Source organism: Crocuta crocuta, unplaced genomic scaffold (assembly GCF_008692635.1).
Source record: "Crocuta crocuta isolate KB4526 unplaced genomic scaffold, BGI_CrCroc_1.0 scaffold7, whole genome shotgun sequence".
Lineage (NCBI taxonomy): Eukaryota > Metazoa > Chordata > Mammalia > Carnivora > Hyaenidae > Crocuta > Crocuta crocuta.
In genome coordinates, this window is record NW_027531904.1 from 3,228,954 (window position 1) to 3,256,543 (window position 27,590).

Here is a 27,590-nt window from a genome sequence, read left to right on the forward strand (position 1 = left end):
TTTGCTGCAAAATGTCGCAGCAGGAGCGTTTCTGAGGTGCATCCATCTGAGGCATTTGTAGGAATCGTAGGGGCTCTAAAGAGTTCTCAGAATGACACTGTATATTTTAGGATGGGTGGCATTGCGATTGCTGTGATCTTGTGATGAAGAACAGGTAGCAGTGGGTCAGCGCAGCCTTCATGGGACTCACATGCACAATCCGTGTTCCGTGTTCGGGGCTCTGACCTGCCTCAACAGAGATTTGCCCACATAGTGTGTTTCCCCCTTCTGTTTTCCAGGTGAAGGCTATGGACTGTCAGAGCTGGAAAAGACCTTTGAGGTTTAGTGCAATGGTAGTCGATTGACTGATTGATTGATTGTCAGAGTCCTATCTATTTGCTACTAATTTCCCCCCAAGATGGCTTTGCAGACACACTCACAAAAATATAGGGCCTCTGAGAACCCAGAAAATGATTGATCTTTAAAAAAAATTGAAAGTCAGGGTGCCTATGTATTTCAGTCAATTGAGCATCCGACCTTGATTTTGGCTCAGGTTGTGATCCCAGGGTCGTAGGATTGAGCCCCATGTTGGGCTCCATGCTGAAGGCAGAGCCTGCTAAAGATTCTCTCTCTCCTTCTGCCCTTCTTCCCCTCTCCTGCTCTCTCTCTTTCAAATGGAAAAAAATAAACACTTTCTAAAAAGCTGAAATATATTTGACATGTAACATTGTGTAAGTGTAATACATGTTGATTTGATACATTTATATATTGTAATTGTCATTACAGCAATAATTTGGACCTCTAGCATGTTATGTAATTATCAGTTCTTTTCAGGGGTTGGAATAATTAAGATCTAATCTCCTAGCAAGTTTGAGAATTATAATACAGTGTTGTTGTCTATACCCCAGAAAACTGTTGACTTTATCCTCTCTGCTATCTCCTTATTTTCACACGGGGAAATTGAGGATCGGCGAGAGGGAGTGACCCACCCAGATATCTGAGACTTTGATGTTTCCTGTCCGGATGACCCTGGCTCCTTCTTCAGATCTCAGCACAAATACCCTTGTCCAGGGTTTTTCTGAATGCTACTCAACCCCACCTAATGCCCAGCACTAGATCCCCATTAAACCTTGTATAGAACCTTATATTTAACTTATAAGAACTAACCAAAATGTAATCAGTGATTCCTGTGTTTTTGCATATGTGTGTATGCATTTTTCTTACTGGGTAGAACTCCTTGAGGGCTGGGGTCCCTTCCATATTCCCCATACTTCACATTGGGCTGTGCCCAATGCTAACACATTCTTGGTCACTAAGGAAGGATTCCAGTTTCTTGATTTAAATCTCATACGTTTATTTTCAGGATGCCTTAGTGCAGAGGCCAGCCCAATTCCCAGCCCCAGAAAGAATCAAATGGTGTGATTATAAACTCAATGTCTCTTCTGCCTCCATATCTTTTGGAGAAATATGCAGTATGTTTCTGTGATGAACCAAAAACCTGCTTCAAATAATACTGATAGATTTTTGCATTTGTTACTCTAGGATGGACTGCTGAAGTTGACTTTGTATGAATGCTGAATAACAAGCTATTATCCATCACATTGCTGTATTGAAATGACACCACAGATATCTACAGTTTCTTAGTATGAGAGTTCTTAGTATGTGAATCACTGCATATACACTGAGCCTGTCAAGGGGGCGTTATTATCCCATTTTACAGGCATAAGGACTGAGGTTTGGGGAGCCTACATAATGCACACAGCTTGTGGGCTGCAGAGCATACTGCCTGTGTCTAGATGCTGGGACCTGAGCCCTGTGCATTCGAAGAAGAGAATACTGAGGGTAGGCTTATTTAGCCCAGAGAAGATAAGATCAGAAGCCGAAAGGAAGCTACATAAATACTTTCTAAGTATCAGAAGGATTTTTTGGGAGGTGGTCAGGAGCATTTGCTATTTAATTGAGAAAAGAGCAGTACATGGTCCGTCCCATATAAGCATTGGAATGGGACCTGGTAAGAGATGCCCTACATACCAGCACGGCTGTGCAAGGGGCCAGAGTCTTTGCTGTGCGGCTGAGCATCGGGGCGAATCTGATGAATGATGGGGTGAGGGAGAGGAAGGGAGCTGGGACAGGAAGGATCACAGACTCCCATTATGTCATGCTGTGCTGTGCTTGGCACATTGGTTGTTTTTTTTTAATCTCCCCTTCCCCCCACCTTGGCTCAAAGTTCAGACCTCTTTGCCAAATATTTTTGTCTTTTGCACAAGTACGTAAAATATTTTAAAGGTTTAAGCTGAAAGGAAAGCATCCATCCCCCTTGATCCCTTTCCCTGCCCCCTTGGTCAGACTCTATAGCTGGGTGAGCAGACAGGGACTGGCCAGACTGCAGCAGGCGTAGTTCCTCTTCTTGCCATATGGTGGTGCTGTTCTTTTAGTTATCTTGGTCCCCGCAGTGGAATATTTATTTTCAGTGAGTAATTTGTTTATCAGGAGGTTATTTTAATCTAATTTTGGCCATATTTGCTATTCCACACTATCTGTACTTCCCAGCGTTAGCAGCTTGCATGTCTTGAAGGAAATTAGCTGAAGATGGTCTCAGAGGCATTTGCTCAGCCATTATTTAAGGGAGTTGGGAGGAGGCGGGGTGACTGGAGCCCTTGGTTGGAAAAGCCTCTGGAATTTGTTGCCTCCCCAGTGATGTGAGCATGATTGAACAGGACTTACGGAGGGCGGGGAGCATCCCCAACAGCTTTTCTGAGCGTTGCCTCTGGTGAACAGCAGCAAGTCTTGCAGTTACCTTTCCCCATCTCCTTCGAGCCCTTCTGACAACCTGTATCTTCCTCGTCTTTGCTGCCAAGGCCAAAGGCACTACTTAAGGGAAATGCCTGTCCACCTTCCCATGCTCCACATGAACCCCTCAACCCCTCATCCCGTTTCATAATGGGTTTCTTGAACCGTTTCCTGCCGCCACTCCAGGAAGCAGGAAGCAGGGTGCAGTGTGGGAAGAGAATTACTGTTTATTAGAATACCTTCGAAGAGTAAAGATCATTAAGTGATTACACAGCTCTGGCACTTGCCAGGCACTTTACACGCCCATGTTACAAACGAGGAAGGAGGGAAGTGTGAATTTTCCCACGATCCCCAAAAAGGTAAATAGAGAGCCAGGATTTGAACTCGGTTATGATTGTCTTGAAAGCAGATCATCTTCATATTTCAAAGGCGATCCGCACCTTCCTCACGAGTTGGAGAAATCTGGACTCTGCTGATGGCCTGTGTGCGCTTAAATTGCTTCCTTGTTGTTGCACTTGACTTTAGCCTGGCTTTACAAAAATGGGCGGGTTTCACAAGATGAGAAGCTGGAGGATTCCACAGTAGGAGAACCCTTTTCAAAATAATGGGGAAGTGACAGATCTAAAGTAGATAAAATAGAAACAGAAGTGGGAGGCCCCAAGGAATGATAGCCCGATCTCTCCCTGGCTACCCCCTCTTTCCCTGGCTTGCTTAATAATTAATTAATTAATTAATATGTTTATTATTGAAGTAGAGTTGACATCCACTGTTTTATTAGTTTCAGGTATACAACGTGGTGATTCCACAACTTTGTACATTATGCAGTGCTCATCACGATAAATGTTCCCATGCAACATTATGACAGTCTTACTGACTGTGTTCTCCTATGCTCTACTTTTTTATTCCTGTGACTCACCTATTGTATAACTCCCTTCAGCGGCTCCTGATTGACTCTGAAAAACTTCCATTACATTCCTTGGGGCTTGAAGGAATCAGGTTTGAGAACCTCTGAAATAAATATTCTTATGAGACACTCTCAGAGTGTCTCTTGTCAGAGATTGTAGCTTAAAAATGCACGGGGACATCCTTCAGGAGGCTGGAAAAGTGTGCTCATTTTTCACTATGTGGTGTTCAAAGGAAGGTGGCCATAGTGAAGTCTGACTCAGAGAAAGGTCCAAAATTTGTATTCATCACTGAGCCCTGGTCGAGGAACTTTTAAGTCTCTTGGGACTAAGAGACTTGATTAAGCAATTAAACCAAATCTAATTAAATGGCGAGGCTCAGCATCCAGTGGAGATTATAATGGTGGGAAGTATGGGCAGGATGGTGAACCAGACCCTCCCAAGATGGCTGCGGGGGGGGGGGGGTGTTGGAGGCATCCACACAGTGTCTAACAGAGCTGTGGGTGGTGGTGTTTTTTTCCTGCTTGACACAAAGTGTCGGCTACATCAAATATTGTTGTAATGAGATTGGAAGCAATCCTGGTTCTTACACCCACGCGGGATCCTGTCTTAAGCAGGTGGTCCTGTCCTCTGGCAGTAATGTAAGTCCTGGTAATGGAAGTTCTCTATTCAGGGCTTTCCCTCTGGCTTGATTATCTGCCTGTAGGTTTGAGCCAAGGTGTTGCTTTGACAACAGCGTGAATGCCTCCTTAAGGAGGCTCGGGGTCATGTGTGAAGGGTGTGTGTTTGCTAAAAACTCAAACCTCTTATTCTCTGAGAGGAGAAGCCCTGGTGGAGAATACTGTTTGGATAGTGTTCTCAAAGCTGGCTCTGATCTTCTGTGGATGTCAATCAGAGCTCCTCTGGGTGTGATCCTTAGTGACTGCAAAGTGGGGAAAACAAAACCCTCCAAGGGTAATTACTAAGATTTAAACAAGGTGACGTACATGTAGTAGGAATATAATGCTAGATCTTAGTACATCTCTGTAAAGATCACCTCTCACTTTATTATCACCACCATTTGGAAAATCCTGGGAATTTCAGGAATTGGTCCTACAAAGGTATAAAGCCTGTTGCAGTGTAAATGCATCTCCTAACATCTCCCTGAGTGTTGAATGAGACACAATTGCTTTCAACCTTTGTCTTCCCTCTAGAAGCTGTGTGTGTGTGTGTGTGCATGTGTGTGTGTGTGTGTGTAAAAGGACTAGATAAATCATTGAATTCAGCATATCTGACCCCTTCAGTTGACCCAAATACCTTTATTTAGTTTCCATTCTGGGGAATCAGGGGTTAACATCCAGGATTGCTGAGCTCTAAATGTTTCAGGCTTTAGAACTTGTACCATCCTGGCATAATGAATGACTGGCTATGGATTGACAAAGATAAAGTATCACAGAGATTTAAAGAGATAGACAAAAAGATAAACATCTCCAGGCTCTGAAGGTGCCTGGTAACTTCTTCATCACATTCAGCATTGACTGTACAATTACTTGTTTATGTCTACGTGTAAGTCAGGTGTTTCCTCCAGACATCTAATATTAGCAGTTTACAAAGCACCTTTTCATGCATTACCCTATGTAATCTTTACATAGTCTTGCAAGACAGGCAAATACTTAACTGTTGTAGAGCAGTGGTTCTCAACATGAGCAATTTTGCCCTGGAGGGGACATTTGGTACGGTTTGGTTGCCACATCTAGTGAGTAAGGCCAGGATGCTGCCCAACATCCTACAGTCCCCACTCCTGCTGCCCAGGAAATGAGAATATCCAGCCCCAAAAGGCAATTGTGCAAGGCTGAGAAACTGTTCTGTAGAGAAAATATTGGGGCCCAATGGGGTTGACTGACTTGCCCAAGATTGTGTAATAGGTACCTGACATATTGCCATTAAAATCCATACTTACATTTCACTTCAAGAGAATTTCATTTCATTTCTTTCTTTCTTTTTCTTTCTTTCTTTCTTTTTTCTTTCTTTCTTTCTTTCTTTCTTTCTTTCTTTCTTTCTTTCTTTCTTTCTTTCTTTCTTTCTTTCTTTCTTAAATAAGAGTTTGCCTAAATGAAATCCTTCGCAGAACCATTGCATGCACATGGAAGATGGTGAGGTCGCTCTGGTGGCAGTGGGGTTTGGAGACCCCACTCAGCCTCTCCCTGACTCCCTGCCCCAATCCGGGAGGCGCACAGCCAAGCAAACATTGCCACCCACACCGTGTGACCCAGAGAACACCGGACCCCACCTGGTATCCCTAGAAAGACTTCCGGCTTTCCCTGCAGCCATTGCATTATCTATCTATCTATCTACCTATCTATCTATCTGTCTATCATATCATATCATATCATATCATATCTATCTATCATCTATCTATCCATCTATTATCTATCATCCTCATTATTCATCTATCATCTATATTATCTATCTATCATCTATCTATCTATCTGTCAATTGATCAGGGGATGACAAGACTGAGAGTTGCACTTTAGTAAGATTGTTGGGTTGTTGGGGGGGAAGCTGGGGGTGAAGAGAACACCATAGGAATCTACTGTGGGCACAGTCTGGTTGGTAAGAGAGAGGACTGGATGGATCATGGGTGACAGGAGACGATCTGGAACCAAGAAGCACAAGGCTCGGGTCCTGTGATTCCTTACCGCTATGCAGTTGCATGTCCTAAGGCCAGAGGGGCAGCCATAGCCATCAGCACTGAGGCACAAGCCCCCCGCCTTCCTGTAGTGCCCCCTCCAGCCCTGCAGGCACACTTCAGCATGTACAGATGGGCATGGGATGTTTGCCTCACTTTGTGGATATGCTTCCCGTAGTCCTCACTGTTCCTCTGTCCCTGACCAGAAGCAGGCAACACCACCACCGACAGACTGGTGTCTTCACTTAGCAATTGACAGAGAAAGGCAATGGGGAAGGTCTCGGCTTTCTCCTTCCTGGTGTAATCCTGGCTCTCTTCTTCAAGTATCAACTTCTGATGAGTTGACAATGGAGACAGTGAAACCAGGAAGAAGGTTTTCTGCAGAGACCCAGATGGGACAGTGGCTTGACTTCGGTCTTGGCAAGTACTTCTTTCCCTACCAAAGTCTGGATTCAACATAAAGGTTGGGATGGGTAGGAAAGCTCCTGGAAAAATATAGATACAGGCAAAGGTGATCTTTCTTAAGGGTTTTCTTGAAGAGATTCCAAAAACAAATAACAAAGGAGAGTGAGAAAATCTCAGTGTGACATATCCCTCCACTTTTGCACAACCTGCCATGATAGTTGTCAAAGTGGTAGAGGTCAAGCATTCGGATCCCTGTGCTCCTTTTCAATAATCTCCTACTATTGTCCCTTACTTTTTCCACCTGGCTTTAGCTGCAGACTTTTTGTTGTTTGTGTTCACAAGTTTAGGCTTCTCCATTTGCTGTGCTCCCAAGATTTCTGGAATTTTCTGCCACCAGATCCCTGATTCCTTCTTATCATTCAGATCTTAGCACTAATAACTTCTCCTTGAAGGGTTTTTCATTGACCACCCAGTCTAGAGTAGTTGCCCCCTTAGTCGCTCTACCATTACTATTTTTTAAAAGTTTATTTATTGGGGCACCTGGGTGGCTCAGTAAGTTAAGTGTCTGATTTCAGCTCAGGTGATGATTGTGGTTTGTGAGTTTGAGCCCTGTGTCAGGCTCTGTGCTGAGCCTGCTTCAGGTTCTGTGTCTCCCTCTCTCTCTGCCCCTCCCTTGCTCTTGCTCTCTCTCTTTCTCTCAAAAATAAATAAAAAACATTTAAAAATTTTAAAAAATGTTTATTTTGAGAGAGAGCGAGCGAGCATGGAGTGGGGCAGAGGGAGAGGGAGAGAGAGAATCTCAAGTAGTCTCTAATCGGTCAGTGTGGAGCTCAAGATGGGGCTTGAACTCACAAACTGTGAGATCATGATCTGAGCCAAAATCGAGAGTTGGATGCTTAACCAACAGAGCCACCTAGGCACCCCTCTACCATTGCCATTTTATTTACACTGTAGCACTTGTAACTGTCTGAAATTTTTTTTAAACATTTTTTTTAATGTTTTATTTATTTCCAGGAGAGAGAAAGAGAGACAGCGTGAGCAGGGGAAGGTCAGAGAGAGAGGGAGTCACAGACTGAAACAGGCTCCAGGCTCTGAGCTGGCAGTCAGCACAGAGCCCGACGCGGGGCTCGAGCCCACAAACCGCGAGATCGTGACCTAAGCGAAAGTCGGACACTTAACCGACTAAGCCACCCAGGCGCCCCTGAAATTATTTTTTTCCCCTTTGTGTGTGTGCCTATTTGGATCTGTGTCTCTCCAGCTCCCCCATGGGGAACATGCCATGGTCTATCTCATCTCCTACTATAGTACCCCAGTGCCTACAATAGTGCTTGGCATATGCTGGTATATAGTAGTTGCTAAGTAAGTGTATGTTGAATGAAGTAATAGTGATGCTTTGGGTTTTGGGTATATGAGCATGGTTTCATTTGACAGTTTACTGAGACCAAATGCCTCTGCATATTTGCATATGCAGAGCAAACCGTCTCAAGTGATAACCTCTTGCTGGGAATGAAGTCCTTTTAGAGAGTTTTCAAGCTAACAATATTGAAAAGTTAATCATATTTCCTCAAATCTAAGATGTCATTGACTATACAATGTACGACTTCTTATGTGCCACTGAGTGAAAAAACACTGCCAGTTATAATGGAAACACTATCATTGGTTAGAAGCACCTTAATTTTGGAAATGCTAATGTGAAAAAATATATTGCTTAGAACTGATAAAATACAAAATGAGACTGATCCATCAGGGGGATGGTGAGCACTGAACTGGAGGAGTTTGGTGTCTCAAGTATGTCCGTGATGGTGGCACCTTCTCTTCTAGCATCCCAGTCTAATGTCCTCCCTCAGCCGTGGTGCCAACTGAGGGCTAGCGCAAGAGGCAAATGTGGATTCCAAGGCTTTCCTGAGAGTGGAGAAATTCCTGTGGTTTGTGAACATATCAGTGGAGAGGTATTAGAAGGAATTGGCGATTAAAAAATAAAAGCAGCACAAGAGTCTGGATGGAAACGGCTGTGAAGGATATTCTCTACCGTCTCTTAGCTGTTATTTCTGGGGCTTAGGAAAAGCATCTTTAATTTTTTAAAGGCGGTCAGAGGGAAAACAAGCTTCACCTGAAATCAAAATTCACTTTATAGTCAAGTTTCCTGAAATGCATCTATTCTACCAAGAGATAAAAGGATACCTGCAAGCTAAGTCAATATCATTATTCTTATTTGGGCTCACGATAGTCAAGTATAATTTCAACCATCAGTGACATTAAGATTAATTCTGTCTCAGTACATGTGTTGCTGCTTCTCTGTGACCAGTCCATTGCTGTGGCCGCCAGGGGGAGGAGCCCATGAGAGCTGGCCAGTTCTCTCCTGCTCCGCAGCATGGAGTTCGTGTCCCAGCCTGACTTCTGGGCTGGCCTTATGGAGTCACTGGCTGAGTGTCAGGAAGACTCCCAAACACCTTCTCCAGTGACCTGAAGAACCATAGGCTTCCTGGGACCTTTAAATCTTGTCAGATTTCCTTTTAAAAATAAACTCTCCTCACAGCTTGGGGGCCTGGGAGGGAACAGAGACGATGGGCACAGGGTTGGGTGAAGGGGCTGGGCCAAGGTAAAAATGGCTGCAAGCCACTCCCCTCAGGCACCCAGGCTTCATGTGTTTACTGGCTCTATTTCCAGTAGCTTTTTGGAAAAATTCTTCAAGAAACTGGTTATTCTGGTAACAACTAATGAGCTTTTTCTGGGTGCAAAACAGTGTAAATGATCATTGCTTTGGGAGTAACAGTGTGAGATGTCACCTTTGGTGGCAGATGGGGAGTCCCATTGGAATCACAGATAGGACTTTGGTGAGCTCTAAGGGCTTTCAGTGAGTTGTCTGACTTCACCCAGCCCCTGTGCCTTCATTTGTAAAAGAAGGAAAATAATGCTTATCTTAAAGCATTTCTGGAGATAAATGAGATAATCATGTAAAATGATTAACCCAGTACCGAGCACATAGGAAACATTCAGTAAATAAATACTCCGTAATTGTAAATGGTGTTATAATGGCAGAGTAGGCAGCTCGTTGTTCGTATAATATGATTTATAAGTCTTGGTAAAAGCCTGCTTTGTCCAGAAATATCTTCTAAATTGACTCCCTTTAAAAACCACAAAAATAATGTGTTACAAAGGCAAGTGTATTGTTTCCCGTAGTTAAGGTCACCATTACCTTGAGTTTTAATAATGTCCCCCAAGGGGGAGTTCTCAGTGGTTATTACAGAATGAGAGTACTATGTGCAAAGTGGGTCTTTCTTTAAAATTTTTTTAATGTTTTATTTTTTGAGAGAGAGACAGAGACAGAGAGTGTGAGTGGCCGAGGGCCAGCAAAAGAGGGAGACACAGAATCCAAAGCAGTTTCAGGCTCTGTCTGAGCTGTCAGCCCAGAGCCCAATGCGGAGCTTGAACTCACGAACCATGAGATCATGACTTGAGCTGAAGTCAGATGGTTAATTGACTGGGCCACCCAGGTTCCCCCCAAGTGGGTCTTTAAATGTGGGGTTCTGATTGGGATCACCCAGTGTTTGTGATATAATTGCTCAGAATTCGGGGACACAGTGCAGAGAGGGTTTGGAAGCAGACTTCGAAGAGTAAATGGACATTTGGTAAGTCCAGTTCAGTGGTCTTCAGCTCTGAGAAGGGATCACTATCCTGAAAAGGACTAGCTGGATTGTCAATAGTTCATCTGAATGGGTTTTCATGAAGTGCCTAAAACAAAGGCTAAAGCTATTTAATCACCCTGGGCAAGAAGTTCCTGGGATGGTAATGTGTGGCTGAAGATAATTTCTTTCTCAAGAATGATGGGAGCCTGGAGTCTTTGTATTTATTCTTACTCCTATGTGCCTTATCAAAGGTGACAGTGGGCTGTTATCAGTCAAGAGGATCTTAGAACATTAGCCAGCCCTTTATGAAAAGCTTTGGTGTAATGGGACCCAACTGAGGTAAATTTTGCCAGAGGGGGGAACAATGAAGGTCTACATTATGGACTTTTTGGTAAGGATACCTGGGACAAAGTTGGGTGTGGACCTCAGTGTGTCTGTATCAGGATCTCTAAGGACAGATGGGCAGCAACATTAAACCAGTGGATATTTTGGGGCAAGAAGTCAACTATGTTACATGGAGACCGAAGAAACTTGCTTATACATTTTACTTATTTAGAAACTTTCCCTTGGGGAATTATTACTGGTAAAAGGTATGTGAAGTTTGATGTCATCCTTATGCAGAAGGCAATTCTCATTTATAGAGCACATGCTTTGTTCCGGGTGCTATGCTAACCATTCGTTCCCTATAATAGGCTTGTAACCCTGATGTTGTAATTAATCTTTTTTTAAAATCTGGCTTTTCTATTTGCGGATGATGGAAATATAGTTCAGAATGGCTGAACAACTTAACTGAGGTCTCAGAGCTAGTAACCACTAGAGCTGACATTCAAATCAACAGCTATGTGACCCTGGGGCTCCTGCTCTTGAACAAAGCTGTCGAAAAGAATAGGTTCATATCCCAAGCATTTGGCACTTTGTTGTCTGTAATAATAGAGAGGAAGTTGAAGCCATAAGTAGATTTTGCTTATCCTGTTGGTAATGACAGTCATAATAGGCAACAGGTATTAAGTGCTTATTATGTGTCAGGCATGGAGCTATTGAATTTGTGTGTATTATCTCATTTAATTTTCTCAACAGTTCCCAAGGAAGGGATGTTATGAGTTTTGTCATTCAGATAAAGACTTAGTGATTGCACAGGGAACTGACAGGTTCAAGTCCACACAGCTGGAGAGTGGTGGAGCTCCTGGCCATGTACATGGAGTTCCAAAAGAAAACAGACATCCGGAAGCTCTGTCTGCAAAGCAGGCCCATTGAGGCCGTGAAGGTGCATGACTTAGGGACAGAGGAGTTTAGAGGTCTGCAATAATGTGTCTGTCTCATCTGAGAGCCGTGGCTATTCCGTTTTTCGACTCATTGCTCTGCCGCACGTTCCTACGTCGCCTCTGCTTTAAGTCATCACTTGACCCTAAAAGGGCTGATGAAATTCCCAGATATGGGAAATAAAGAGCAGAGATGAAAATTTTCTTTGGTTTTGCCAAGGAGCAGTGACAGAGGTGTGGGCTGCTTGCAGGTATAATAATCTGGGTCACAGAGCGTTTCTCTGCCAGCCTGGCATGGGGCTCACTATTCCCCATGAGAAAGTCAATCTTTGAGTCTCAAAGGCATCTAGACTTTCCTCTTTAAAAGGCAAATATCTTTATAGAGATGATCATGGTCTCAAATGACTTCAGGGAGTAGGCAGGTAATTCACTTTTGAAGGGGATGGGGTAAGAGTAAAAATGGGGAGTTGGTTGCTATAGTAACCTAGGGGCAGTTCACCCTGCCCACAGGCATTTATGACATGGTGTGACCAATAGTCTATGGACCTCCTGTCAAAAGGTAATATTTTTTACCCCTCCTGATTAGTGAAATGCATTGTAGAGTATACGGGGAATGAGCACTACAGAAAAGCCTAAATCAAATGTAAAAAATCTAAAGCAGATAGAATCCTCAGTCTCTTCTCCTCCATAAATACTAGTGATATCTTGGCATACTCCTTTCCAGTTATTTTTTTTTCTTTTTACCTGAGTGTAAAAATCTGCATTGATGGGGTCTGCGCCACAGGGGGAAAAACCCCATTTGAACCTCAGTGAAGAAATACGTGGGGTAAAAATAAGAATTGCTAGGTTACATTTCAGACAGATAATTAGCTACAAAGACCTCACTCTGGAGGATATAATCTGGAGAGGCAGAAGGAGTAGAATAGAAGAGGGTGAATTAGAAGGAAGGTCAAGGTGGAGTTCATGGATTTGCCAAAGGAAAACTGGCTAGAGAAGACGTTAAACAGGATGGAGACAGGGCTCTGAGAGTGCCTTTGAGATGGGGTGGGAGTGAGGAGTGAGATGTTAAACTCCGATCTCCTCTCTGCCCAGCCTATCCCCATCTTCCTAGTAGTTTAAGATAAACCAATCTACTTGGGAATTTTTTTTTTTTTAAATTAAAGAGCAGGAATTTTTTTCCGGAGGAAATCTTAGGAGGAAGCCCTTTATATAAATAGACTTAAGGGCAGCTGACCTGTTTTGAAGAGATCAAGGGAACCTGGAGCCCTCTCCTGCCCCAAACGCTGCACTCACCCAAAACATTTTCTCATGGCTCTTTGGTCCTCAGAGAAGCGCTGTTTCCCTCTCAGATCTTCTAGAACTCCTGCACATCACTGATCTCAGTGACCCTCATTTCAGTCTCCAGGTCTTCTCCACATTTGCTCTTCCTCAGTTTGCTGAGGGTTTCCGAGGCATATTGACTTTTGCAAAACTCTGCAAGCCATTCTCAGAGAAAGATCAACTGAGGTGGGGTCAGTGGGGAGGGAGGTGTAGCCATTTTAGATGTTAGTAAACATGGCAGCTTGTTGAGGATTAACAGGAAATCATGCATAAAATCATTAGGATTTGATAAGGGATTTCTTTCTGAGACAATTAAAGATTTTTTTCCCATTATCCCTGCCCCCTACCCCTCTAAAGAGTAGGCGATGAAGGTCATTAAGATAACACATTATTAGTCTCATACCCTTAAAATAGATAAAAGGCAAATGTCCTTAACCTCTCTGTGCCCACAGGGCCTGTTCACCGTGTTTGCCATTCTGGCACCTTTCCAGAAGGCGATACTTTAATACCTCCTACTTAATCCTCAATTTTCTTTTAAACATCAGATACTGGATAGGCTGGGACCTCTGTCAGGCAGGAAAGAACACTGGTGCTTTGTGGCTGGGACCAGCTTAGGAGAGAAATATGGTTGATGCAAAAGAATCATTCATTAAAGGAGGTAATGATGGCTATTTAAACCTTCCACCAGCACATGACTGGACAAGTAAAACTCATCACCCTCAGTTCAGGGTCATGGCTAAATGAAATGTTGTAGAAATGAAAACAACAACAAAGCCAACAACCTCAACTGTACAAATGGGTAAAAAATCTCAGTGGGGCTCAGTGAAGCCTGACAATTTAGAATTTGACAAACTCACAGAAAAAAACAAAAAAGAATTTTTTTAATATTATGAGAAAACCCTTCTGGAAGAAAGCCTTGAATTTCTGTGTTGTTTTTGCACTTATGTGTACTTACATGGTCTTAGGGACAAAATCTGACTTTGAGCTGAAAATTTGCTTCTCCAATTATGGCTCAGGGGCTGGCTCATGCACCCTCGGCCAGAAGCCTATATCACCCCATAAGCCTGAGTGAACGGCTCGGGTAGTGGAGAAATGCGGTAGTTAGAGCAGGGCTACAAGATTGTGCATTTGTGCTGAGAGTCAGCCGGTGATAGCCTCACAGTTCACCTTGTCCACATGAGCAGAGATGACCAGACATCTGCTGAGTACATCTGGGCTGTGACACATTTGTCCACCAAGCCAGTAGCCCGAGGAGGTGCATATGTTAACTGTTGAGAGAGATGTCTTGGACTGTTCTCCCCTCTGCACTTCGTCAAGCAGAATTTAGTGTATCTTGGGAAAATTAGAGCATTGTGCACTTATCCCATTGGAGGTGTTTCATGGGGGGCCTCCACCAGGATCATTCAGTCAACAAAGAGAAATTGTGTTGAAGACGTGACGGGAACCAGGAAAGCACTCTGTTATGTTTCTCCATCAGATGTAAGAAAACCCCATACCCCCTCCTGCTGGGTAGACTTCCTACCTCTCTCCAAACATTGTTAGTGCCCAGTAGTTGTGTCCACTACCACATAGAGTCCATTTTCTTGTTTGTCTTGGCCATGAGGAATTCCTTTCTTGGACTGAGCCATACCTTTATTATCCATACACTGGCTTCCATGCTCTTTAGGAAAAACACAATACAACTATTACACACGATAGCCTTTTGGATACCATATCTCACTCAGTGCCTTCTTCCCAGGCTAAATCTTGTAATTTGCTCAACCCAATGACAATACCCTAAGTCCACTGAGATTTAGGAAAAGAAGAATGGAAATCTGGTGGAAATGTCTCTCTCTCTCTCTTTCTCTTTCCCTCATTCATTCTCCCCCCTATTATATTTTTTTCTGAACTTTTTAAGAATAAGTTACAGACATTCACATACCCTATTGTGAATTTCCCAAACACAGGATTTTCTTTTACATAAGCACAGTTTACCAAAATCTAATATACATCGATACAATGCTGTTAGTTAATTTACAGACCTTATTCAAATTTTACCAACTGCCTCACTAATGCCTTTTGTAGCAAAAGGAAAAAAATGTTTTCTAGCCTAGGATCTAAATTATAATTCTACATTATACTTATATATCATATAAATACCTTAGCCCAGTTCCTTCCTTCCTTCCTTCCTTCTTTCCTTCCTCTTTCTTCATTTCTCTTTCCTTCCACTCTTCCCTTTCCTTCCTTTTTTTAATGGCTTTCATGACCTTGACATTTTTGAAGAGTATAGATCAGATCCCTGGCAGCATGTCCCTCATTTTGGGTTTGCTGGGTTTATTCATGGTTAAATTCAGGCTATGCATTTTGGGCAGAAACACTGTAGATGTGATGCTGTGTTTTTCTCAGCACAACACACATGGTGATGTCCATATTGATCACTCAATGAAGGTGACATCTGCCAGTTTTCTCCAGTGGAAAGTTATTATTAGTCCCTTTATAATAAGAATCTTGTGGGAGGGATACTGGGACATCCTCAGGCTGGTACGGCCAGGAGAGCCTGTGATTGACATCACCTTTCCCATTGGTTTCAGAGTCTAACAGCCGCCGGGCTGTGAATAGAGGCTATGTTGCCAGCTTGCTCAGGCTGCATCAGGACTGGCATCACCATGACACAGCTAATACCTATGTGCCGATCCGCCGGGCGCTTCTGCTCTGCCTCAAGCACGTGGCCAACCTCCGGTCTGGCAGGGAGGCCTTCCTGGCAGCTCAGGGCATGGAGGTCCTCTTCAGCACCATGCAGGTAATTAACCCCGGGATTATGTCTCCAGTTGGATGATATCTGGATGGTTCCTGATGAACAGAGCTGTGAAAACCTCGATATGTTTCTTGCTGCCTGCTAGGGGCAGAGGTTCTGGATTCAAAGCCTCATGCATTTGTTCACTCATGCACTGATTATTTGATTCATTCGGTACATGTGTATTGGCGGGACACCTGGGGGGCTCAGTTGGCTAAGTGACTGACTTTGACTCAGGTCATGATCTCATGGTTCGTGGGTTTGAGCCCCACATCGAGCTTTGTGCTGACAGCTCAGAGCCTAGAGCCTGCTTCAGATCCTGTGTCTCCCTCTCTCTCTGCCCCTCCCCAGCTCATGCTCTGTCTCTCTCAAAACTAAATAAGCATTAAAAATTTTAAAAATATGTCTTTTCTGTGTGATGCAGAGGACAAATATCCTATGTTTGCACGTATAGGAGGATTAGGAGGAACTTGACGGAGGAACAAGGGGGAGAAGAAGGGCGGAAATGGTGGGGGAAAGGGAGAGAGGCAAACCATGAGAGACTCTTGAATGCTGACAAAAACTGAGGACTGATGGATGTCGGGGGGAGGGGGGATGGGCAGGGAGGAGGACACTTGTGGGGATGAGCACTGAGTGTTGTGTGGAAACTAATTTGACAATAAACTATTTGTAAAAAAAATTTTAAAAATATGTATTTCTATTTATTGGCTACACATGGTGTGGTGCAGTGGTTCAAAGTGTTCACTATAAGGCTGGTACTGGGTTCACATCCCAGCCCGGGGAACTTATAGCTGTGGAACCTCAGAGGCGTCACTCAACCTTTCTGGGTCTCAAGTTTCTTCTTTTCCAAAATGATGGAAATAACAAAGCCTAGGTTATTGCACTGTCTAAATATATTAAGATGGAAATGTCTTGTGTTTAATGGAGTGCTTGCCGTGACTTGGCTGCTTTGTGAGTGTGAACAGTTATTGGGATAATTGAGCAGTGGAATCTGGATGTGAATATGACAGCAAGGGTAGACATTCTAGCAGGAGAGTCCGATACTAAGGAAGCAAAGAATTCAACGAGGAGGAGAATTTCATACTGCTCTGCGACATCAATAGTCAGGCTGTCCACGGTGACAACCGTAGGTGGAGGGAGAACATGTTCTGTGAGAGACGTCAAGTTCTTCTCTGAGCAGGTGACACCTAAACTGAGACCTGAATTATTGAAAAAGCCTGTCAGGCCAAGTTCAAGAGGAAAGGCATCCCGGGCCAGCAGGAGCACCTGCAAGGCCCTTACTTGTCCACACCCCAGTGGAATATGTGGTTTAAGGTTTCCCGGATTTCAACCCAAACAACAAATTCCTTAATTGCATTTGATTAGGACTGATTCCAGCACCGTAGTATGAGGCTATGTACACCCTCTCTATCGAGGATGTGCAAGGTTCCCAAATATGCATCGTCTGCTCACTCCCCGTCTCCCGGGGCCACAGCAGCCATGCTGCACAGGCATCATGCTCCCTGCTGGTCCCCGTGGGCTTGTCTCTCCAGCCCTTTTCTCCGTCTCACTGCTCCCTCTGGACACCCTCCGCTTTTTCTCTACCTGCGTACATCTGAGGCAATGAAGCAGCCGACGACAGCACTGATTTCCAAAAACGACATCTGTAGACTTTTCCTATTAAAAAAATAATAGCTTGCCCCCCCCACACCCAACTCTGAACAGTCACATAATGTGGGGCTGCAGACCAATATCTAATTCTCCGTCAGCTATCACCTGTGGGCTCTCGCCGTCATTCCAGGTTTCAGAGCCTCTCAGTCGTGAAATAGCTGCATCGAACACTGCTTCTCTGGATGAAGCAGTGCTTTGAATTTTTCTCAGCCTCGCCATACTTTGTACGCTTGTGTCCCCCAGATCTCTAGTGAAACACCCCCCTTCACCGCGGATGCCCAGCAGCTCCCTCATGCCAGCTCGTTCCCTCCAGCCATTTCCTCTGCCCTCTGCCTTATTGGCTGTGTCTCTGCTCCGTGTTAGGAAGAATTAAAAGGGCAAAAAAGGAAGAAGACAGTGATCCCCGAATTACATGTCTACAAGAGGAAGAGGGTGGGGACAGTAGAAAGGGAAGCACAAGCATGAAAGGGTCTGTGAGACTAGAAGCAAGATGTATATAAAATATATACATTTATTCATCTATCTTAATCTCCTATCATCTATCTATCTCCTGTTATCTATCTATCCATCTATGTATCTATGTATCTATCTCCTATCTATTATCTATGTTTCTTTGTATTTCCTATCTATCTATCTATCTATCTATCCCCTATTATCTATGTATGTATCTATCTATCTCCTATTATCTATGTATCTTCTATCTATCTATCTATCTATCTATCTATCTATCTATCTATCATCTATCTTCTATCTATCTATTAGATATATATCTCCTATCTATTATCTATCTATCTATCTATCTATCTATCTATCTATGTCATGTTTGGTGTTTCTCTTGGTTCAATAGATGAATGCCTGTGTGCCCCCAAATCCATATGTTGAAACCCTACTCCCCAAAGTAATGGTTTGGGAAGGCAGGGCCTTTGGGAGGGGATAAGGTCATGAGGGTGCAGTCCCCATGAGCGGAATGAGCACCCTTACAAGAGGGGCCCCAGAGAGCCCCCTGGTCCTTGCTCCATGTGAGGACACAGTGAGAATATGGCCATCTGTGAACCAGGAAGCAGGTTCTCACCAGACAGGGAACCTGCTGGTGCCTTCAACCTGGACTTCCAGCTCCCAGAACTGTGAGGAAGAAGTGTGTTTGTTCATCAGCCCCTTGGTCTGTGGTGTCCTGCTGGCGCTGCCTGAGTACACTGAGACAGCTGCCCTCTGCCCTGTGGGCCTCTCTCTTTGGCTGATCTTCATCTGTAATGTGAATCCCTATAAATCATGACTGACTACAACAGCTTTTAGTGAGCTCTTAGAGTCTTTCTGGGGAATTGTCACACCCATCAGTGGTGTGGGGACCTCCCTGCAGGAGTCCCTTGGGGCTGCCATAACAAAGCACCACAAGCTGAGTGGCTCAAATAGCAGAGATTGACTCTCTCCTAGCCCTTGAAGCCAGAAGTCCAAAGTCAAGATGGTGGCAGTGTGGTTCCTTTGGGGGCCAAGAGGGGGAAACTGCCCCAGGCTCTCTCCTAGATTTTGCTGGTCACAGCAGTCCTGGTGACCCTTGGCCTGTAGAAGCATCACCTCATCTCTGCCTCTGTCTTCACAGGACATTCTCCCTATGTACATGTCTGTGTCCAAATGTCCCTTTTTATAAGGACACCAGTCATATAGAACTAGGGCCCACCATAATGACCTCATTTCAGTTTTTTTCCTTTCATCTTTTTTAAAAGTATTTAAATTCCAGTTGGTTAACAGAGAGTGTAATATTCATTTCAAGTGTATAATATTGTGACTCAACACCTCCATACATCTCTCGGTGCTCATCACAAGTGTGCTCCTTAAGCCCCATCACCTGTTCCCCCATCCCCCTACCCTCCTCACCTCAGGTACCAGCAGTGTGTTCTCTGTAGTTAAGAGTCTGTTTCTGCAAGGAGGACCTTAAAAGTAGTCTCTCAGGAGGTCAGTGAAAACCTCAACCATTCAGGAAACAAGTTCACACCAACCTCCCAGCTTCCAGTTTCTGTTGGGAATGTACACAGGCTGTGAGCAGAGGCTGAACGTGCCTGTGTGCCAGGCTTCCCAGGCCCATGGAACTCATGGCACCCCAGCTGGGTGCCGTGAGCACAGACACCATCAGAGCTGTGCTGGTCTGAGCTGCCCATCAGTCTTCTCCCCTTCTGCCAGAAAAGGTACTGGGGTCACTGGATGGCCAACGACAGAGCCTTGGATCTAGTGATACCATTTCAGTGCTTACTTGCAAATTAGAATGATGTTTCTGATGCTGATGCTGGTATGCCAATAATTGCAAAAGACAAGAAAGATAAGAAGGAGGCAGAAGAGGGAGGGAGAGGAGGAGGAGAAAGAGGAGGAAAAGAAGAGGGAAGAACTTTCTATCTAGACCACGAAAAGAAATTCAGATTTTATTTCCATCAGGTTTGAAGTAGGGTCATGGCCTGATATAATGTATGCTTTTTACAAAATTTTAATTATAAAATCGGTTCGACATAAAGTGGACCACGCTGGGCATTTTAAAGTGTATATAGTTCAGTACTGTTAAGTGCAACCACACTGTTGTATAACCAATATCTAGAACTCTTTTCATTTTGCAAAACTGAAACTCTGGACCCATTAAACTGATTTATGATCTAAAAGGACCATTCTGGCTGCTGTTTGGACAGGAGAGTATCTGAGGGCACAGGAGGAAGGAGGGAGCGGTGGGAGGGCAAGGCAGGGGTTAGATGGTGGGGACTTGGGCAGGGATGCTGATGGCTTTGGCTGGTAGAAGGAGAGCTGGAAATTAGACCCAGGACTCCTGGGCTTTTTCACTAAAGTGTCTCATTTTCTTATTGTGAGGGTTATCTCTAGGGCTCCGCGCTGAAATCTTCTTTCAGATTCTTATGAGATTTTAAGAGCGTAATGATGCCTGCTAACATCCTGAGAGCTAGCACTTACTGAGTGCTTAGTATTGGGCAGGCCCTTTGCCTATTTTAACTCAAATTCACACACATCCTTATAAGAGTGGTTCTGTTTTTACCTCTGCTTCATAGATGAAGCTGTAGCACAGAGAGGTGTAGTAAGTTGCCGGGGTGATGCAGTCAGTGATCATCAGCCCAAGATTTGAATTCAGGTGCTTTTGCTCCAGGATCTGAGCTGTGTGCTACACAGTAGTCCTCCCTGACTCAGGGGGGTACATTCCAAGACCCCCACAGGATGCCTGAAACCATGGATAGCACTGAACACGCATTCACTATGTTTTTTCCTGTACATTCATACCTATGATAAAGTTTAATTTATAAATTAGGCACAGCAAGAGATTAACAACAATGATTAAATAGAGCGGTTATAACAATATACTATTATAAAATTTTTGTGAATGTGAACTCTCGCTTTCAAAATACCTTATTGTGCTCCACTTGCCCTTCTTTTGTGATGATGTGAGATGATAAAATGCCCATGTGAGGAGATGAAGGGAGGCATTGGGATGTAGCATTAAGCTATTGGCCTTTAATGATGCCATGGAAGAAGGATCGTCTGCTTTCATGCTATGGTTGACTGTGGGTAACTGAAATTTGGGGAAAGCAAAACTGTGGATGAGGAGAATCTCTCTCTTGCCTGTGTATCATAGAAGCAGTGTATTATGTATGTACATATGTATTTTTAATGTAATTTATTGTCAAATTGGCTAACATACAGTATGTACAGTGTGCTCTTGGTTTGAGGGGTAGATTCTCGTGATTCATCGCTTACATGCAACACCCAGTGCTCATCCCAGTAAGTGCCGTCCTCAATGCCCATCACCCCTTTCCCCTCTCCCCCACCCCCTGTATCAACCCTCAGTTTGTTCTCTGTATTTAAGAGTCTCTTACGGTTTGCCTCCCTCCCTCTTTATTTGTAACTATTTTTTCCCTTCCCTTCCCCTATGGTCTTCTGTTAAGTTTCTCAAATTCCACATACAAGTGAAAACATATGATATCTATCTTTCTCTGACTGACTTATTTCACTCAGCATAATACCTTCCAGTTCCATCAATGTTGCTGCAAATGGCATGATTTCATTTTTTCTCATTGCCAAGTAGTATTCCATTGAATATATAAACCACATCTTTGCTCATTCATCAGTTGATGGACATTTAGGCTCTTTCCGTAATTTGGCTATTGTTGAAAGCACTGCTATGCACATTGGGGTGCCCCTATGAATCAGCACTTCTGTCTCCTTTGGATAAATTCCTAGTAGTGCTATTGCTGGGATCGTAGTGTAGTTCTATTTTTATTTATTTATTTATTTATTTATTTTTTGAGGAACCTCCACACTGTTTTCTGGAGCGGCTGCACCAGTTTGCATTCCCACCAGCAGTGCAAGAGGGTTCCCGTTTCCCCACAACCCTGCCAGCATCTGTTGTTTCCTGAGTTGTTAATTTTAGCCAGAAGCAGTGTATTTATTATTCTAGAGCTAATTCAGAGATGTTAACTATGAATTGAATATGTAAGGCACTGTCCTATTTCATCATCTTTTCCAGGTAGCAGGTGTATTATTGGAAGTGATGGGAAAAGTGAGCCAAAACTCTTCACCTTTGCCCCAATTCTGAGACATTTGTTTCCAGAGATCCTATTTCTTGGGCTCTTGTCATATTTGATACACAGCTTAAGTTCCCTGCAGTTGCGGGAGCCTGAGTGAGTGCCCCCTTACATTTTGCATCCTGGGTGCCTCCCTCTCCCCCCCCCCCTTAGTCCCNGGCATTTCTGTTACTTTGGAACTCAGAGTCATTTTAGAATTCATAAATGTTTTCCTGCAGACTGTGTCGACTACAGCACTTACTGTCAGCCCAGTTTAGGTAGTGATTCACTATAACCCCAATGCCTTGTTTCTGTCCACTTTAATCTCCTCTATTCCTCAAATTCATGGCCCACCCTATCAGGACAGGTGAACCTGCCTCCATTCTTTCTCTCACTTTTCACCTGCACCATCTCCCGCAGAGTAAAACATGTTATCACGTTCATCAATACCAATACCAACGACAATCACAGACACAACCACTTTCCCAAATGCTGGTGGTTTTGACTGAGTTCCTTGGCTTATCCTTGGCTCTGCACCTACTAAAAACAAAGATCAGAACATCATCCATGGTGCGTCTTCTACCTCCCCTCTCTTCCTCTTCCATGTTCAGTTCTCTCTTTTTCCAATACTAATACTTTTCACCAAGCCCTTTGGCCAATGCCAGGGATGAAATGGCCTCAAGCACTTTATTTCCCATGGAGAGTGTTTTCAGGACAACTGATGGGTACCATCGAGCACATAGAAGGGGAAATAGCATTCTTGATCCTGTTACAACATTCTTGGTTTGAAAGTTGGCTTACATTTTTATATTTGGGAATCATTTGGACAGTTTGAACTTGTAGCATAAAAACATATGTGGAGCTACCTGTAAGGTGGGCCTGGAGATACCACAGCATGGCATCATCACAGATAGTCACCTAGCCCTGTGGCAGGTGCTTAGCCTCCTCCATATCTACTGCTATGACTTATTGGCCCAAGAGCATACTTGAAAGCCCTTAGGAAAATCAAATTGGAGGCTCACACTTGTCAACTTTCCGTACTAAGTCAACAGACAAAGCATTTACCAAGAGCCTGAAGAAAATGGCATGTTTTTGCCAAAGAGTTCCCAAACTACTCCCAACGCACTCTCTCAATTTAGTAAACTTGTTTTTGCATTTCTTCAAAGTGTCTGAAAAGAAGGGTCTTGTCATGTTCCATCAGTATCAAAATGTTCCATCTGCAAACCTAATTTTCCTTTGCTTTGGGTAGGTACCAAGAGGGATCAACACTGTGGGCTCTGAGAAGAGGCATGGTATTTCATTTAGGTACTTGGGATTCACTTAGCCTTTTCCCCCCTGATTTCATATTTCAGCTTTTCCTCTATAGTTTTCTATTCAGATAAAAACTGAAGGAGAAAAGTAAGACTTCCATCAGTTTGGCTACTCATTCGCTAATGTCGCCAGTAATTCACAATGACACTTGGATGGTTGAGAAGATGCTCACCTCCTCTTCCCCTGGCTATGCTGGACAATGCTTCCCTTAGACACAGCATCCCTTGAAAGACTTTTTAAGTCTATTTTCAGACTAAATTCCTACCAGTAACATATGAGCTGTGAAAAAGAAATAAAAATGCAGATTATACCCCAGACCAAAGCCAATTCTACATTAGACAAAATTCTACATTTAAATGTTCAAGTCAGACATTCTACAGTCATGATGTTTGCTGTCCATCAGGGCCATGTGTAATTCACCCCCTGAAGTATGGACATGATAAGGGAACCCACTATGAGGGGCAGCGTCTGAGACAGTTTCTTCTTCTTTCAGAACTACCTGGATGACCAAAGTTTGGAACCTGTCATCTCCGTCGTACTTCAGGTCCTGAGGCAGTGCTACCCAAAGAGCCCACTTCCCTTGGTCACTGCCAGCAGTGCCTACACCTTCCCGGTCCCTGGGAGCATCCCTTCCGAATCTCTGTGTCTTCTAACTGAAGGTAAAGTCAGTGAGTAATCATGAGCTTTCTGATGCATTTGGCATGTTGGCAATATTTCAGAGGGATGTGGATGAAAGTAGAATCAGTTCTTTTAGAACCCAACCATAAATGTCCATAATCTAATTAGAGAAATGTACAAAAAAGCAAGCTTTTCGTATACAGAATGAACAAATACTAAGGTCACTTATTTTGTTCCTAATTATTAACTGTTGCCACTTTTCCTGGTGGCTACCTAGTGCCTGTACAGTCATCTCTGCTAATTAAAAAAAACATATTCACAGTTGCATGATTGAGTCTCTCAACTGTACTGACTGGTTCTAGAATGCATTTGCCTTAAGGATGAACTTTAAATAAAACTTGTGCTATTTACAAAATAGCCCTATTAAATGTCTTAACATGTGATTATTCAATCTCTGTGAAGATTTCACTGTCACTGACCTCCTTTCATGGAACAGATTTTCCATAGGCATCATCTTGCCACAACGGCACTGGGTGCTGTCTGTAGCCTTTTATTGTAAATAAGTACCTTCTTGTCAAAATTAGGGAGCCAGTCAAGGTGCTCAGTTACAGCGAATTTTGCCAATATGTGATCTGTAAACATTGGCAATGCTGTTTGCATAAATTCTTGTAAACTGTGTGTGTGGCGGGGCGGGGTGGGAGCCATAATGGTATTTGGGTGTCATTGTATTCTGCACTCATTTTGCATTCAATGTAGGGTGATTTAGACTTCATACTATAGTGCTCCATGCGTTTGTGTGTTACTAATAAGTATTAGAGTGTGTTGGGATATTGTGCGCTTCATAACGAGCCCCTTGTTTATGAGAAAAAGGAATACTAGCCACTGTGTGGAAGGAATCCATATCCAAGGCATAGGGGAAGCCTCATCCTTTTGACCTCTTTTTCTCAACCCAGAGGATTTTGAAGATGATGCCGATGAAGAAGTGGATAAAGATTCAGATTGTGAAGAGGTGAAGGAGCAAGTAGGTATATCAGCCCTCCCTTCTAGTGATCTTTACGTTCACATCTTCCAGAGAGAGATATCACCTCTCTATGACTAGCTGAGACCAGTGTAAATTTTTTTAAGTGTATTTATTTATTTTGAGAAAGATAGACAATGTGAGTGAGGGGTGCGGGGGAGGCGAGAGAGAGAGAGGGAGAGAGAGGGAGGGGGAGAGAGAGAGAGAGAGAATCTCAAGCAGGCTCTGCACCATCAGCACAGAGCCTGATATGGTGCTTGAAACCATGAAACCATGAGATCATGACCTGAGCCAAACCAAGAGTCAGACGCTTAACTGACTGATCCACACAGGCGCCCCGAGACCAGTGTAAATTTTAAGGACACACTTCTGTACTTCCACTCCAGTGCCTGGCCCACAGTGATTGCTCAATAAATGACAGCTACACTTGTTGATTTTCATCCTGTGGGGTCCCATACAACGTCTCACTGTAAAGTCAGTGGCTGTCCATTAACAAGGCAGTAATATTCCATCAGGATGAGATTTAGATAGACCCTTAGTGCTTCAGGTTGCTATATGTGTGTGTCAGTGACATTCGGGCAAAGAGACCATGGAATATTTTCCTAGGAAACCTTTTCTGGTAGATTTCATCTATTGCCACAAGTCACTCTTCTTATGTACTCACTCACTCAGACCACTGCCTTCTATACTTCGATTGACCTCGGAGTCTATGTGAAGTGTTCATTTGAGTTTCATGATGTACGCTCTGGCTAACAGGGGAGTGGTGCCCTTTCGTCTCTGTCCCATAAAGACCCGTGATATATAGCAGAGGTTAGCAAACTTTCTGTGAAAGATGAGGCTGTAATTGATTTAGGGTTTGTGGACATACAGTCTCTATCACCACTACTCAACTTCGCTATTATAGCACAAAAGCAACTATAGACAATATGTATATGGTAGGACATGGCTATGTTCCAAAAAATTATTGACAAGAAACAGGCAAAGGGACATAGTTTACTGACTGCATTTATAGAAAAGGGTGTTTACCCCTTAGCACTATTGTCATTTTGACTGGATAATTCTTTGTTGTGGGAGATTATCTTATACATCATAGGATGTTTGGTAGTGTCCCTGGCTTCTACCCACTAGATGCCAGTAGGACCTACCCCTTCATTTCCCCCTCCTCCTCAAGTCATGAACCAAACATGTCTCTATGAATTGCCAAGTGTCCTTTGGGGCACAATATCGCTGCTCTAGAATAATGATAACTTATCTATGAGTTCTAATTCTGCTTCCATTTCTTTTGGCAGACACAGACTTGGACAAGTCCCTTCAAATTATAGTTCCTTAATTTTGTCATCTGTAAAATAAGGCTGAGACATAAATGCTACTTTTTATAATGTTTGTGGAGATGAAACCTGAATTTTAAAAATCTATTTATTTACCTATCTACCATCCATCCATCCATGCATCCATCCATCCATCTCCCTTTTCCCTTCTCTCCCTTTCTTTTTTCTTCATTATCCTCTTACCTAACTATCTAGAGACAAAGAGACTTTTTGAGTTCTCTATCATAAGATGGTAGCAGCCCACTCAGAGGGACTATCTCTCTGCCCTCTCAGTCTCTCAGTTAAGACTGCTATTGACCTTCCAGTGTTCTCAGGGTTTTGTTGATAAATGGAATCATTTCTGAAGTCATCAGTAGTAAATTGGATCTTTGCTGTGGCTTGGCAGTACTGGCCTATTGAGTGCTCACTGTATTATTTGAATAATTCTGTGCTGCGGCGATCATTCATCAATGCCACTTTCCCCTACCCTCTTACTTGCCCTTTGATGACTGAATGTCTGATGCAGAGTGTCAATCGTCTCTTGTATCTGATGTGGAAGACCAGCTGCATGTCAGAGCCTAACTTCATACAGCATGTGATAGAGAGCATTCAGATAGTCTCCTCTTTCCTCCCCACGCTGCAGGTGATAGTGGGTTGGGTGGAATGAAACCAAAACAAATAAATACATCTATCTGGAAAAGAAGCACAAGACAAATGGGTGAGGGCCTGGAATCTATTTATCAAAAGCCTGCGAGCCAAGGAGAAGATGAGAAGTCAGTGTGCGAGCATGAGTTGTAGAGAAACAGGGCACCTCAGAATCAGGGCTTGATTCTGGGGTGTCGCAAGAGCAAAGTAACTAGTGCTCCAGCAAACTAATTTTCCCTGATGAACCGAGGAGCTTTTGCTGCAAGAAACGCGGGCAAGAAGCCAGGAGTGTTTGTTTCTGGTCATAGATCCAACCCAGACCTTTAACTGATGGCCTTTTCATCAAATTAAATTGGGACCAGCTATTTAGAAAGAATGATTAAAAGGAACTTTTATCTTAAAGGGTCTTGAGAATGGAAAGTTGGGTGCTGTTCTTTGAAAACTTTCAAAGTCAGCATAAGAAAGAGAAACAGGTACAGATCAGATGATGGCCATGTTTTTTTTTTTTTTTTTCCTTCACAAACACAACTGTTAGATTTGGACAAACACTGAAGAAGAGGAGGATAAACAGACTGAATTCAAGCTCTCCTCTCCTTTGCTCTGTCTTTCCTTCCTTTTTAGTTTTTTTTTTTCTTGGATATTATCCATGTGTGAGGCAGCAGGCTAGGTTCCTAAGGATGATATTATGATACAAAAGCAAATAAGACATTGATTTTTATCTTCAAAGAGTACATAGTCTAGTGAACTTGGAGATCGTCCTTACCAGAGTTCAAAT

At 43.4% G+C, this 27,590-nt stretch overlaps 1 protein-coding gene across 1 annotated transcript in view; it reads left to right on the plus strand.

The window, feature by feature from the left end:
- Positions 1-27,590, plus strand: part of AGBL1 (AGBL carboxypeptidase 1) — a gene marked incomplete at its 5' end in the record, with an annotated part of 692,079 nt that overhangs the window by 74,271 nt on the left and 590,218 nt on the right. Inside the window, 3 exons of the mRNA XM_077774253.1 lie at positions 15,520-15,728; positions 23,721-23,886; positions 24,799-24,866. Coding sequence (XP_077630379.1) covers positions 15,520-15,728; positions 23,721-23,886; positions 24,799-24,866 — 443 coding nt within the window. The remainder of the gene's footprint in view (positions 1-15,519; positions 15,729-23,720; positions 23,887-24,798; positions 24,867-27,590) is intronic.